The sequence below is a fragment of the Schistocerca nitens genome, chromosome 3 (assembly GCF_023898315.1).
Source record: "Schistocerca nitens isolate TAMUIC-IGC-003100 chromosome 3, iqSchNite1.1, whole genome shotgun sequence".
Taxonomy (NCBI): Eukaryota; Metazoa; Arthropoda; class Insecta; order Orthoptera; family Acrididae; genus Schistocerca; species Schistocerca nitens.
Genome location: NC_064616.1, coordinates 725,216,637 through 725,232,165, shown reverse-complemented (window position 1 = coordinate 725,232,165; position 15,529 = coordinate 725,216,637). Strand labels below are relative to the sequence as shown.

Genomic DNA, 15,529 nt, shown 5'->3' with positions numbered 1-15,529 from the left:
GTGCAGCCACTTCGCCACAGGCCGTGCATTGTGAACAAGTGCTCGGAAGCAAGAAGATGCTTAAAACATCAATGTAGGCCTGTGGTGTGATAGTGCCATGCGAAACAACAAGGGGTGCAAGCCCCGTCCATGAAAAACATGACCACACCATAACACCACCTCCTCTGAATTTACTGTTGGCACCACACACACACACACACACACACACACACACACACACACACACACACACACACACACACACACACACAATGGTAGACGACATTCACCGGGCATCTGCCATACTCACACCATGAAATCTGATCACCACATTGTGTACTGTGATTCGATTCGTTACTCCACACAACGTTTTTCCACTGTTCAATCGTCCGGTGTTTATGCTCCTTACACCAAGCGAGGTGTCACTTGGCATTTACCGGCATGATGTGTGGCGTATGAGCAGCCGCTTGACCATGAAATCTCACCTCCCGCCTGACTGTCCTAGTACTGGCAGTGGATCCTGATGCAGTTTGGAATTCCTGGGTGATGGTCTGGATAGATGTCTGCCTATTACACATTATGACCCTCTTCAACTGTCAGCGCTCTCTGTCAGTCAACAGGCGAGGTCGGCCTGTACGCTTTATACATCTACATATATACTCCACTAGCCACCAAGCAGAGTGTGGTGGAGGGCACAATTGGCGCCAAACTCTTATTACCCCCCCCCCCCCCCCTGTTCCACTTGTGGATCGCACAAGGGAAAAACGACTGTCTCAACGCCTCAGTACGAGCTCTAATTTCCCTTATCTTTGAATGGTGTTCAGTGCACAATTAGAAAGTTGGTGGTAATAATATATGCTCTACATACTTGGCGAAGATCGGATTTTGGAATTTAATGAGCAGCCCCTTCTGTTTAGTGCGTCGTCTATCTGCAAGCATATCCCACTTCAAACTTTCTATGAGGTTTGTAACGCTCTCGCAATGGCTAAATGTACCAGTCACAAATCTTGGACCTTTTCAATCTCTTGAATGAGGCCCAACTGGTAAGGGCCCCATACAGACGAACAATACTCTAAGGCTGGACGAACTAACGTATTGTAAACAATTTCCTTTGTTGAAGTAGAGTTCACCTTGCCCGTTACTTGTGTAATCTGATCATTGCATTTGAGATCATTTTGAATAGTCACACCCAGTTACTTGACAGATGTTACCGCATCCAAAGACTGGGCTTTTATTATGTACTCCTACATTAACAGGCATTTTCACCTTGTTATACACAATAGGTTACACTTACTAATATTGAGAGATAACTTCTAGTCATTACACCACGCATTTATTTTCTGCAAATCCTCATTGAGTTGTTCACAACTTTCGTGTGATACTACTTTCCTGTATACTACAGCATCATCTAATGCCATTGTCAATACCATCAACCAGATTGTTTATGTAAATCTTAAAAATCAGCAGACCTATTACGCTGCCCTGGGGACACCTGAAGTTACGCTTGATTCTGTTGAAGTCACCCCATTCAGGACGACATACTGCTCTCTGTCTGTTAGGACACACACTATCCAACCGCATGTATCATCAGACAGACCGTAAGCGTGCACTTTTTGGACCAAGCGACAGCGCGGAACTGACTCTAACACCTTTCGAAAGTCGAGAAATGTGGCATCAACCTGAGAGCCGGTATCTAGAGCCTGTTGTATATCATGCACAAAGAGGGCCAGCTGTGTCTCGCATGACTGCCGTTTCCTAAAACTGTGCTGGTTTCTGCAGATGAGCTTCTCAGAATCTAGAAAGGTCATTATGTCTGAACACAAAACATATTCCATGATTCTACAACAAATCGATGTCAGTGAAATTGGCCAGTAATTATGAGCATCCGATTTTCTACCCTTTTTATAGATTGCTATGACTTGGGCCTTCTTCCAGTCCCATGGAACTTTCCACTGTTCCAATGATGTCTGATAGGTGATGGATAAGAATGGTGCTATATTTGTAGCACAGTCAACATATAATCTTACAGGGACACCGTCTGGGCCAGATGTCTTCTTAGTGTTTAAGGATTTTAACTGTTTTACAATCCCAGATACACTAACCACTATGGCAGCCATCCTTGAGTTTGTTCCATAATTGAAAGGGGGAATGGTGGTGCAGTCTTCTAATGAAAATGAGTTTTTGAAAGCTAGGTTTAGAATTTCAGTCTTCTGTTTCTCACCATCTGTTACATTACCCGTACAGTCAGCAAGAGAAGGTGTTGAATTATTTGTAGCGTTCATAGATTTTACATACAACCAAAATTTTTTGGGGTATTTTTAGAATCTGCAGATAAAATATTGCTTTAAAATTCGTTAAAAGAATCTCTCATTGACCTTTTGACAGCTGCTTTCATTTTGCATAATTTCTGTGAGCGGGGCAGTGACTACGTTTGCAACGACTGTGCAAAATTCTCTGCTTTCTCAGCAACTTCCTAATATGTTTGTTGCACCAAGGTGGATCCTTTCCCTCCCCTATATTTTTGCTAGGCACATACTTCTCTAGCACGTGGTGGACAATACATTTAAATTCGAACAAAAGATGAGCAATATCTTTGTGTCCCATAATGAATGCTTGGAGCTGACTACGAAGATTTTTTTTTTTTTTTTTTTTTTTTTTTTTTGCAGCTTCCACTGACATAGAAGCCACAACAACATTACTCCAGGTCGCTAAGACCTCCTTCTAGATTAACTTCCTCTAAAAGATCACGTCTGTTTGTCTACAAGATATCTAATATGTTCCCATCTTGAGTTGGTTTTCTAACCAATTGCTCAAGGTTGTATGTTGAGAGTGCTCCTGGAATAACTTTACCCGAGTCTTTGCTTCTGCCCCCTGTGATAAACGTGTAATTTTCCCAGTCAATGGATGCCATATTAAAGTCTCCACCTAACACTAATGGATAATTTGGATATTTAATTACTATGTACTCAAGACTTTCCCTTAAGTGTTCTGCGACATTTGTTGCGGATGTTGGTGGTCTATAAAAACATCCTAATACAATGGTCAATCCTTGTCTGATTGACAGCTTTATCCAGACTATTTCACAGTCCAACCCAGTATCGATCTCAACTGCTTTTAAACAGCTTTTAACTGCAATGAACACACTACCTCCCATAGCATCAGTCCTATCCTTCCTAAACATTGTCCAAGCCGAGTTAAATTTCACTGCTATTTATGTCTGGTTTCAACAATGCTGTTTATTTCAGACAGTAACTCGGGAATCTTGCTACAGACACTTTGATAATTTACTAACATGAGGTTTAGCATATTTAAATCCTTTGGCATGATCTGTTTAGGCAAACTAACAATTTTTAAAGTTGGCACACCCACATCAGTGTCACAAACTTGTAATTTTTCAGGCCAACGGTTTGTTTCCCAAGGGGAGGAACCTAATCTAAAAAACCACCATGTGCACGCCACAAGTACTGTGCTACCCGTGTAGTTGCTTCCTGTGTGTAGAGCACCCCTGATCTATCAAGGGGCGTCCTACAACCTTCCACCCCATAGCATAGGTTGAGGAATCTACAATCATTTTCGTCACAGAGTTGACGTAGCCTCTGGTTTAAATTCTCCACTCGACTCCAAACCAGAGGACCTTGGTCCACCATGGGTACGATGCTGCAGATCGTCAGCTTGGCTTCCACTCCTCAAGAGATGGAGGCCAGCTCCACCAATTTAGCCAGTTGTTGAAAGGACCCAAGGATTTCCTTGAAACCCCGACGACAGGCATGTGCAACAATCTGCAGCTGGCTGCACCCCACACACTTGATAGCCGCTGGAGGAGCCTCTTTCACATCGCGGACAAGGCCTCCGGCAAGCACACTGAGTGAACGTTTGACTCCTTCCCCACCCTAGCCACTATGTTCCTGAGGAGATCCATGACCCACCTAACATTGGAGCTCCCAATAACTAACAAACCCCTACCCCCATTTGCCTGTCTGGACCTTGCTGAAGGAGATGCCACTATCCTGGCAGAAAGTGCATTCTGATCCAGCTCAGCCTCCTCCACCCCTCCCCCCCCCCCCCCCCCCCTACGCGCCCTCCAGCATCAGATAGCACACTGAATCTATTAGCAAAGTGCATGGGATTTGGCAGGAGCCTGTGTCCCTCATGCAGCCTTCGCCCTGAGGCTCAAGACCTCGACACAGCCCGCCACCCACACTTAGGTGAGAGTGGGCCGGCCGCCTCAGTCACACCTGAGGTCAGCTCAGTGACAGAGAGCTGTGACATCACCCCCCTGCACATCTAGTACAGCAGAGGCTGCCACAGGCACCCCATCCTCATAGCACCTCAAGGTGGCACTCTGGAGCTTATTGACTGTGGCCAGCAAAGCTTCCAGCTGCATTTGGACTCTGGCCAACTCCTCCTGCATCTGTACACAACAGACACAATCTCTATCCATCTAGCTAATAACTGATTTACTATAAGAAACTTGAGGAAACCTACTGCCACACTAGTTGGCAGGAAGGACACTCAACAATGAAAAACAATAAAAATGTATGGTAGAAGCTAGATCTGGTGCTTATTTTCCTGCTAGGGGCTGTATAGTGAATACTAAAGAATAAGACAGTGACCTACAGTAGACTGCTAGGGGCTATCTAGTGAATATTACTAACAAATTAAACAGTAACCTACGGTAAGCTACACCTACTGATCATCCCTCGTATTTATAATGTAAACAAGCATTTACGTACACGCAAAAATGACCTGATAAAACTATAAAAACTGCTACCTTAAATGTATAGAGTCTAAATGACATTAATAAACGTAAATACCGAGTATAGTACACTGACAGATGCAGGTACAAAACAAAACCTTTAACTAACAATAAGAGTTCAGAATACAAAGCACAAATACAAACTCTACTTTATAGGAACCAATGGGCTTACAGTACACGATCACTAAAGCCCACAACAAGCTTTCTGCTAACTAAACCGTATGTAAGTAGGTCTCAGAAGTTCTATTTTAACACTGATTTACTCAGACATTGTAGTGTAATACTAATTTACCACATATTTTACGTTTGCTTAACTGTTAACTGTCACAGGTTGCGCTAGTCAAACGTATACAAGTAAGGTTAGAATTCACTGTCAGTATCACTTTTCCTAATAAAACGTATAAGAACTGCTACCTTCAATGTATCAAGTCTAAATGACACTAATAAATCTAAATACTGAGTATTGTGCACTGACTTAATTGATAATCCCACATATTTAATGTCAGTCAAGAATGTAAACAAACGTTTGCGTACACACAAAACTGTCCTAAACAGAACCTTTGCTTATCTTATTCAGACGCAAACAAGAACTGAAACCTTCAATTTATCACATCTGACACTAATGCAATTGAATACTATAGAATATACAGCAAAAACAATTAATTGCTAGCTAAATCTTGTAACCAAGCAAGCGAAAAGCACTCGTAGTTGGCGTCAGGGCTGCCGACTTTTGTGCTGTATGTATCCCTTCACATTCCCATTCACTATCACTTTGGAAACAGTGAACCTAGGGATGTTCAGGAGTGTGGAAATCTCACAGATAGACATATGACGCAAGTGACACCCTATCACCTGACCACGTTCAAAGTCAGTGAGTTCCACGGAGCGCCCTATTCTGCTCTCTCGCAATGTCTAATGACTACCAAGGTCACTGATATAGAGTACCTGGCAGTAAGTGGCAGCACAATCCACCTAATATCCTGTACGATTTGCAAAAATCAAAATTTTTAAGTGATTAGCTTTCTGAAAATCAGATGATAAGTATTTCATAGTGGCCAAATCACCATTTCTCAACACTGCTATCAACAACTGGTGAGCAGTACAGCCACAACACAGGCACACTCACCACTGACTGCAAAGACCATTTCTGAAGCAATGAAAGGGTTTAATCCACTCACTTAGCACAAACTTCTCCTGAGCGCAATTTACATCCACTTTCATCTTTGTCCATAATTGCTCTATGTTAACCAAACTAGAATTAAATGACGTCCATTCATTGTTAGAGCAGAGTGCTAACAACTTCTTGCCTGGCCCTTCCAGTATAGTTACTCCCATAGCTTTCTTGGTAGATTTTTGACTTTAGTAACCATCGTGCCCGTGATGCCTGTATGGTGACATCGACAGGGTCGGGCCTATTTACAGCCATGAGCTGTAAAATATTTCCACTGTGTGTGGGTTGTCGCACTACTTGCACAATACAGTTTACAGAGAAAGCATTCAGCACTTCTTCTCAAGGCTGGCTGTCTGTACCACCTGTGAAGACTCCATAGAAGTCCCAGTCTATACCTGGTATGTTAAAATACAGGGGACAGGCAAAATAATGTGAGCACCTGTACTTACTTGGGAATGGTTTATTAATAAGAGGTTGGACCCCATTTGCCCATAATACAGCTGTGATTCTTCTTGGAATACTGGCATATAATGATTGTATAGTCTCCAGTGGAATGTTATGCCACTCTTCGATCAGAACCTCTTCTAACTCCTATAGTGAGGAGGAAGGCGGAAATCTGCTCCAGAGTGTGCACTCCAACACTGCCCGAAAGGGTCCGATAATGTTGAAGTCCGGGGACTGTGCTGGCCAGGGAAAGACGCTGCAGTTTAGTTGCATGCTCCTCATACCACAATTGTACTGTCCTAGCTGTGTGAATGGGTGCATTATCATCCTGAAATATGGTGTCATTGTTGGGGAATGACATTTGAATCATGGGGCGCACTTGATCACCTAAAACATTCACATAATCATTGGCTGTGACTCGGCCCTTGAGAGTAATGATGGGACCAGCAGAATATCATGATATGGCTGCCCACACCATCATACTTCCACCTCCATGCTTAACTGTTGGAATCAAGCAATCAGTATTATAGGCTTCTTTTGGCATTCTCCAGATGCAAACCCACCCTGATGTTGGTAATAATGAAAATATTAACTTGTCGGATCATATGATGTGTTTCCACTTATCACCGTCCAAGATTTATGCTTCTAACACCATGTTTTACACTTCTTTGCACTGTTTGTCATCACTAATGGTTTTGGTATAGCATCTCGTCCATGAATATTTGCTTTATGGAGTTCACGGTGGACAGTGTCGATACACACATGGTCTAAAAAGATGGCTATTGATTGATCTCTGCAGTCACTTTAGCCACCGTAGTTTTGTGCTGTTTTTACATAATTCGTGTTACCGTATGAATATTTGTCACTTAGTTTTGATTTGCGCCCACTATTACGTTTACACGATGATGTCTTTCCATATTTTGTGTGGGCTTTCACAACTGTTGAAACAGTTGCTCTTGAAACATTCAATAGGTTCCTGATGCTCCAGCTAATCGGGCCTCCACAATCTGCCCTCTTTGGAACTCTTAACTCTTCCATTGCACATCAACCTCAGCCTCTGAATGCAAATACAAAGTGTGCACTACTTGTACACAACCTGCACTGATACCTAGTCCATACTGAACATGCACATTCCAGCACGATACATACCTTACCTGCTATGTTGACCATTAAGCACAGCCATCCCATTACTACCACTGCTCACATTATTTTGCCTATCCCCTGTATCTTTGAACTACTATATATAGTCAGTCTGTAAACCCAAGAGCAAGCAGCGCTTTTGGTGGGGGAAGTGGCCTTTCCCGGAAGAACGCTGCCACCGGCCTACAGGGCACCCAAAATCTGTTGCCCATTACATGTCTAGAGGTGTAGATCGGCGTGCAGTGATATACGTCGTTTCTGTTCGTATGATCTTAGTTGCCAGTGTCAGTTAACTTTGTATACTTACCGATATACTTCGATTTCCGGAAGTGATGGATAACTGTCTAGCATTGCAAGAAATTTGCAGAATACGAGGAAGAGGAGATATTTGCGGAGTAACGAGCGTTCGATCGTCTCTAACGTTGTTGCATTGTGTATTAAATAGGCGACACAAAAAGAACTGTTGGCTAATATTACCAGTCACACTCAAAGGGCTGCAATTTATGCAAACATCAGCCTGTCCAATAGGACGCATAAGGAAGGAACGCGAAAATAAGTTGCGTGGTTTAGTGGAATCGCCACGAAGGAAAACTAATAATCCTGGGAGGAAACCAATCGTTATAGACAGTTTCAAAATCACATAAAACCTTTGATGCTTATGGAACACTAAATCTCTAGCTCGGTCACTATTCACCTGAATCTGAGACATAATGACTGAAATTTGTGCGCAATAGCTATTCCAAACACTGCTGAAATTTTTTCGAAACATGTACATCGATTCTGGACTTTTAAGCAAGAAGCTTGACATACGAGATGCGTTCACGTATTAATTTTGATTTTTTTGTAAGAAATTTACTTGTTAATCTACAGCAATTCTATCCTCTTCCAAATATTCCCCATTACATACTATATACTTGTGCCAGTGCTATTTCCAATTCCCGAAATTCTTTAGGAACTGCTTCTTCGGGGTAGTTTATAAGTCTCTTAACTGTGCATTTTTAATCTCATCCATGCTTGTAAAACCGCTGTCCTTTAAGGCCTGCTTTGAAACTTTTTAAACACTCTTCGTGTTGCAAAAATTGTTATGTTTCAATGCAGTTCTTCAAAGAAAACTTCTACCTTTTAGTAGAAACACAAAGTAAGAACAAGCCTCAAATTATACAGATTGATTGCATTATATGGGGTTCGCTTAACGAGAGGAACATACAATACATTCACATGAACAGGCATTCGGTTCTATGTTTGTAGTACAATCCTGACTTCCATTCTTATATTAATATAATTTACTCTATAATGATGTGTTTCAGAAGAAGGTATCATTTTTTGTATTCCTTATGGTCTTAATACATTTGTCTAAAAATGAACGCAGCCGAGACGTATGTGTTCACGGCGTCGCCACAGATTTATAGCGCGCACTGCAGCAGGGCCGGTACTACGTTGTGAAACAGCCTGTAGAAGCGCCTTGTGATGTAGCTGGGTTGGCAGAGTGTGGACTCACTCTTCAGTTTACCGACAGACTATACCTGGTAGTTTAAAATCTCTTTAAACTACTATTCATTGATCAACGTGCTTCTGTGCTACTGAGCAAAGGCTTTCTTTGAATGATTCCACAACTGTTACAGTGGAATCAAATAGTTAGTATAGACATTCGATGATTAATTTGAGTTTGTCTATGCCTTTTACTCACGCCCAGAAAGCTTCACAGTCAGACAAAATTTCAGCTTTTATAAGGTATCATATTTTTGTTGGTAGAAATGAACACTATCCCTTCTAAAACATCTACTCTATCTTTTCGATACAAGTTCCATGCTTACATAGTATTTTGGAACTTTCTACTTCAGTTTAATCCAGCTGTCAGCATCAGGGTAGAATTTGAATGCGACATCTTTATTCAAGGGCTGTAAATTCAGTGGCTTTGTTACAAATGCTTCAGCAGTTTAGTGTCAAAATCTAGAAAGTAAATCTGCTTTTGTTCTCTGGGTGCTGACTGGGGAGCATTTATTGTAACCAGCCTATATAGATTATACAGCTTAAACAGGAAACATGAATTGGAACACACAGGGATCATTAAAGTAAGAGAGATTACAGTGCATACCAAGATATATATGCAATTTTTCCTCTCACTCTGTAAGTAAAGGAAATAGGACAAGCAGTAACTTTTTCTGGTATATACCACCCCCCATGCACTACACAGTTGCTTTCAGAGCATGTATGCAGAGGTAGTCTCTATCCAACTTCTCGTATAACAACTTTTATGCACACTACGTTTAATGATTTTCTGTGTGGGCAAGCACATTGAAAAACCTACTTACACTCCTGTCAGGGCCACATACAGCAACACCAACTCTATCACACAGCAATGACCCCTGTGCAGCTACTCCAGGCACCACCAATACCTTGTGGCAGCGTTTTCAGTGAAACACAACAGCAGTGAGCTATTAGACATTTCCAGGTGTTCATTTATTTCCTCAGCTGACATGAAAACAAAACTTAGTTCCCTAAAAATAAATATGTGCATTGCTGTTTAATTTCCTGGTTGGTAAATGTCGACTGAACTGTACATTGTGATCAAGTATCAAGAGCATATCTCATAGCGACACCTGACAGTTTTTTTTCCTTCCTTTTTTTTGGGGGGGTGGGGGGGGGTGGGGGGTGGAGGGGGGGGGTGGAATACGTTACAATCAATAAACAGGAACATAAAGCAGTATTTTTTATATCACACACACTACATTTTCAGAGAATGTATTAATGCAAATTTTTCCTCACCTCAAACCAACAGCTATGTCCCCATTTGGCAAGGAAGTTGCACACCATGCACTCTGACAAGGTAGATTAATTGTCTGAAGACAATCATCTTCATCCCATAATTTAAGGCATGCATCTTCACCACAGGACATAAATATGTTCTCACCATACGAAAACAAGGCAACACTGAAATTAAAAGGTAAAAACATATCAGTACATGAAGGAATAATGTTCAGATTAACATCATATCATAGATTTGAATCCCTCGTGCACATACATCAAGAATGGTAGCATTTCCAAATTTATGAGCACGAGTAATCTGTAATCAATTCGAGTTACAGGACAGCTATCAGCACCGAGTTCGTGACAGCTATTTTCTGCTTTATCCATGAGGGGTAGGCAAATGGAAACCTAACATTCGGCACAATGTGACCATGGAATGATTCTACGCAAAAGTAGTCACCACAGGCATTAAGACATTTATCCCACAGGGAGACAAGATGACCAATTCCTGTTTCTTAGAACACAGTCAGCCACTGACAGATCCAAAACTGCACCCACTCTTGCACTTCCCTGTCTGGCTGAAACCAATGCCCATACATCTGTCTTCAGGTTGTCAAAGATGTGAAAATAGCACTTTGAATGGTCCAGGCAGCACGGAGGATGTTTTAGTGTTTCCCAACCAAATCGCTGAAGCCTATCCTTCATCCAGTTGGCAGTGTGGGAGCCAGCATTATCATGGATCAGGATGTTTCTGTCCAACAGCATTCCTGGGTGTTTTGACTTTATGGCACATCACAGTGATGTGCACTGACTGTCGTTCCACATTCAAGAAACTCAATGAGTTGAGGGCTCCTGTAGCCGAAGGAGGTGGTCATCATGACTTTACTGTAACCTGTGTAAACAGCTTTGGATTTCTTTGGCAGGGGAGATGTTGGCTGTTTCTACTGTTTGCCCTTGGGCTGTCCAAATGCTGTCTGATGGAATAATCCTGTTGCATGATAACACCTGAAATTTGGCATCTTACTGAATGCTGCATATCATACAGTAACCTGCCACAATATTTCCACACATTTAAAAACTAAAGCCGACCTAATCAGCATTCCACAAGAAAATATTCTTATTTACCAAGTTTTAAATTATTACTCCTGTCAACATTCAATTGTGGTGTCATACACAATCATTAACCTAGTTCAAGGGTGATGTGTCACCTTCCCTCTCACTCCACTTGAGTAATGGCTGTCTGATGCTTCCAAATTATGGGGGAGGGCACATCACACTCCTAAAGGTTGGAGTGATAGGATGGCTAAGTTTAGGCAGAGACCCAGTTCCACAGGGTACAATGTGGAACCCTTGCCCATGATTATACTGAATAGCTCAAATACATATGTAACATAGAAGGTGGACTGCAGTATGATGCCAACTGTCCAAGAGGCAGCTCTATTAATATGAGTGCAATCTGACTCCTGGCACAACGAGTTCGCCCCAGAGAGCGCCAACAGCCTCCTCGGAGAGATGACAACAGCTCAGAGGATAACAGCACCTGACAGAGGATGGGTGGCTTCAAACAGTGTCTAACCCAGGGTGGGTAGCTCAGCATGACTGGACATACTTTCTGCCTGTATTGACATAAGTTGAAAGTTACAAAAGTACCGTTTCCCTACACACACACACACACACACACACACACACACACACACACACACACACACACACACACACACACACACACACACACACGGTATGGACCTTTGAATAAGAATCCAAAGGTAAAATTTCACCTCAATCTCCAGGAAGGGACTACCTTGGTTAAACCATGAAACATTACCAAATTGGCTATCTGTTAATCCAATAAAGGTATACAAATCAGAAATTCAAAAGTTTACTAAGGAGCAGATGGCTACTCAGATCACAATCTACTTGTCAGAGAGTTTGGAAAGGGTTTGAAAAGATACATACTAAATTTTGAAACATTTATAGAAATAAAGAACACTTAAGGAAGTAGAAGACTCTTTTGTAGGAAAGTTCAGGGAGAGTAAGTGAGGTAACATCAATATAGACAGGAGAACTTTCAACATAATTTAAATGAGACAATGAGACAAGTACTGCAGCGAGAGAAAAAGGAAAGAGACGCTATCACATGAAATTGCCTATAATACAGAGAAAAGAAGGAATTGGTAAAACGTAAGTACAGGAAAGGGAAAAAGAATACTCAACAATTTTTAATAATTTAGTAAGAAGGAAGACAGCTGGAGCCACACACAAGTAGATCAAGGAGTAACGTAATGCTATTGAATGGTTAGAGAGACAACAGGTAATACTGAATGAATACAGATGCAATCAGGTTTATGTGTACGAAAGAGGGATGAAAGACTGGCACAGATAGACTCCGGATGGTGAATGACTCTCACACAGTACAGGAGAGGTGCAAGGAATACATTGAGTAGTTTTATGGGGGCGGGGGGAAGTAGACAGAAAGCAGAACAACCTGAACTGGAAGTAAAAACTATAGTGAATGAACAAAAGAAGGACTTCAACATTCTAAAGAATCAACTGGCAGTGACTTAAGGAGAAGAAAAATGGAAAGGCTACATGGATGGTCCAGCTTCTAACAGAAGTATTAAAAAGTTTACATGGATGTAAAAAGGAAGAACTATTACAAATGTACAGGGAAAATACTCAATGACAGAGTGGTCTAACTTCTTGGAATCAATCACGGTAGAGACTTTTTATTAAGTGTAATGCACTACTGTTTTACTGAGAGTGATGAACTGACTAATATACAGCAAGCTGAACAGAATCATTACAGAAGAGCAGCATCTATATTACTAAAAGGCTATCCCACAACTTAGTACCAACTGCAGTAAAGTGGCAACAAATATTTCAATATTTCGGTTAATTATTGATCGAATTTAAAAATTTTAAATGCTGTCATAATCTACTCATTAATCTCATGTTGAAAATTTAACATAGTAAGAGAAGCATTTCAGTTAGAAGCTGTGCGTCTTGAGGCAGCAGAACTGACAGTGCACAAATACATGGACTTACTTCAGTCAGTGTTTTGAGAATGAGCGCAATTAGTGATGCCCAACAAACTTTACACATAATTTCAAAACTTTGAGAAAATATTTCTCACTGATACCACCACAAAATGATGAAAGGAGAAAAGTTGATCACTTATTACATTTTCAGTGTTCTTGCATTCAAACTTCAGCATAAGGCATGAGGTTTTAATTTATTACCTCTTTACTACTAACTCTATTCACAACACAGTTTTCAGACAGTATTCACATATACCACTGAATGTACCTGCAAAATGATATTGTACAACATGCAGTTCAGGAGATATGATCTCAACCACTGATATGTATGAAAAATAAGCTTTTCCTTACAATGGTGTGCAAATTACCCAGTTTACATTCATTCAGTGTTTCATAATGAGAGCACCTGCGGACTTCCAACAAACTTTAAGCATAAGTTCAAACCTTTCTTAAACTACTACTCACTCACATGCTTCAAGGCAAGTATTTAACACAGAAATGCATTTGTAAAGTAGTGACACATCTGAAGCTGTTTTATACATGGGAGTTCAACACTTTAAGAATTGAGAGTTTATTGGTGATTTCAGAATAGTGGTGGACACAAGAGATGGTATATTCTAAGACCGAGGTACAATGAAAAGAATGGGCGTACTTGTGTTGCCATTATTGATTTGGAAGATTTTGACAGAGTAATGTGGGAGAAAATGGTGCTTATCCTATGGAAACATGGCATCGACTAGAGAGAAAAAGTTCTTAAATAGTTATAGCTTATGCCAAAAGCCAGAGTAAAAGTTAATGGAGAACTAATGGAAAAGGAATAGAAGTCTGGCAGAGATGCAGCCTTTAACCTATGCTATTTAATGTCCACCTGGTAGTGCATGGATGAAATGATAGTAATGTATATAGGAGGCAAAAGAATGGGAGGTTTGTCGTATTTACCTGATTACAAGACAAGGTTTTTATCCAAATTTGTGATTCTAAAAATACAGGGTCATATTTGCAGATTTAACTATTACTGCTGAAGTCAACATTTTTATGTTGATTAGTAGAGTATATAGGGGGTAGTCCTAGATTTAACAGGGTCATCTTATGTTTAGAAATGAAGCTTTGGCTATTGAGGTCACATGCAGATTTATCTTTAAGAATATGGAAGGGCAGGGCTCAGCAAACAATACTCGCATTCCAACAGGCTCGATATTTCCAAACATGTCAAAGTGCTTGATACAGAATTTATGTTGCTTGAAAAATCACATGACACTGACTTGCGTGGCACTAGCGCAAGAGATACAAAGGGAAACTATGAACTAGCCACTACAACAGTCTATTGCTCTGATTAAAAATTGACAATTTTGTGAAACAAAGGAGGAAATAGCATTAAATTCTATCATCTTACAAATTTTTGTTGTATTTGAACAGGTTTGCAATAAGTGTTCTCATACATGTACGGATACTGTACGAAAACATTAATGCCACTTTTTAAGTGAAGGTAACATTCAAAAATAGAAATGTTGTCCTTTAAGAAACACTAGTTGATTCTGAACCCAGACCAATATTTTATTTGGTTACGAGAGACCATAATGAATTAGTAAGTGTTCATGTATTAGAATACAGGGTAAAAACATTATCAGCCTTAGAGCATGGTGGTGGTATACAATTGAAACAGGAAGGAAAATTAATCCACAATGAAATGTCTAACACAGTACATAAATCATATCAAACTGACTGTAATTGTATCAGTTACTTAAGCTCAGCACTACAGAAGGGTTGGAAGGGGCATACTGACACCACCAGCTAGGATAATTTCAGGGAGGGGAGTGATAAGCAAGCAGTAAATTACATTGTGTTGACAACCGTGGGAATCTATACCATGTACTTTGGCTTTTTATGAACATCTACCACATTTAAACTGCAGTTTGCCTGAATCCATTTGTAGTCAGAATCGAACTGACAAATTCGACAAATACTCAACAATAGTACTCATTTCTGCAGGAGACACTAAATCTAGGTAGAGGCTAGTGGTTTACTTATGTGTTTCTTGCTTCAATATTGTTGATGCTCGCCGAAACATGTGACGAGAATGAAAGGAGGTGTGTCATCTGCTTCTACACAGCTAATGAGAGAGCGACGAACTTGCGAAACGTTTGGAAGCATGAGACATTGTAACACTCTCTCATCAGTACAGAAGCAAAATCCAATACATATTCAGAAAAAAAGCTGTGTTCTCAGGTCCAACCATAACGACAACCTCAAATA

The 15,529-nt window shown here is 40.8% G+C and overlaps 1 protein-coding gene across 1 annotated transcript in view; it reads right to left on the bottom strand.

Moving 5' to 3' along the window:
- The window catches only part of LOC126248696 (phospholipase A-2-activating protein), a 133,240-nt gene that overhangs the window by 88,540 nt on the left and 29,171 nt on the right, over positions 1 to 15,529 (bottom strand). Inside the window, exon 5 of the mRNA XM_049949977.1 lies at positions 10,257 to 10,421. Coding sequence (XP_049805934.1) covers positions 10,257 to 10,421 — 165 coding nt within the window. The remainder of the gene's footprint in view (positions 1 to 10,256; positions 10,422 to 15,529) is intronic.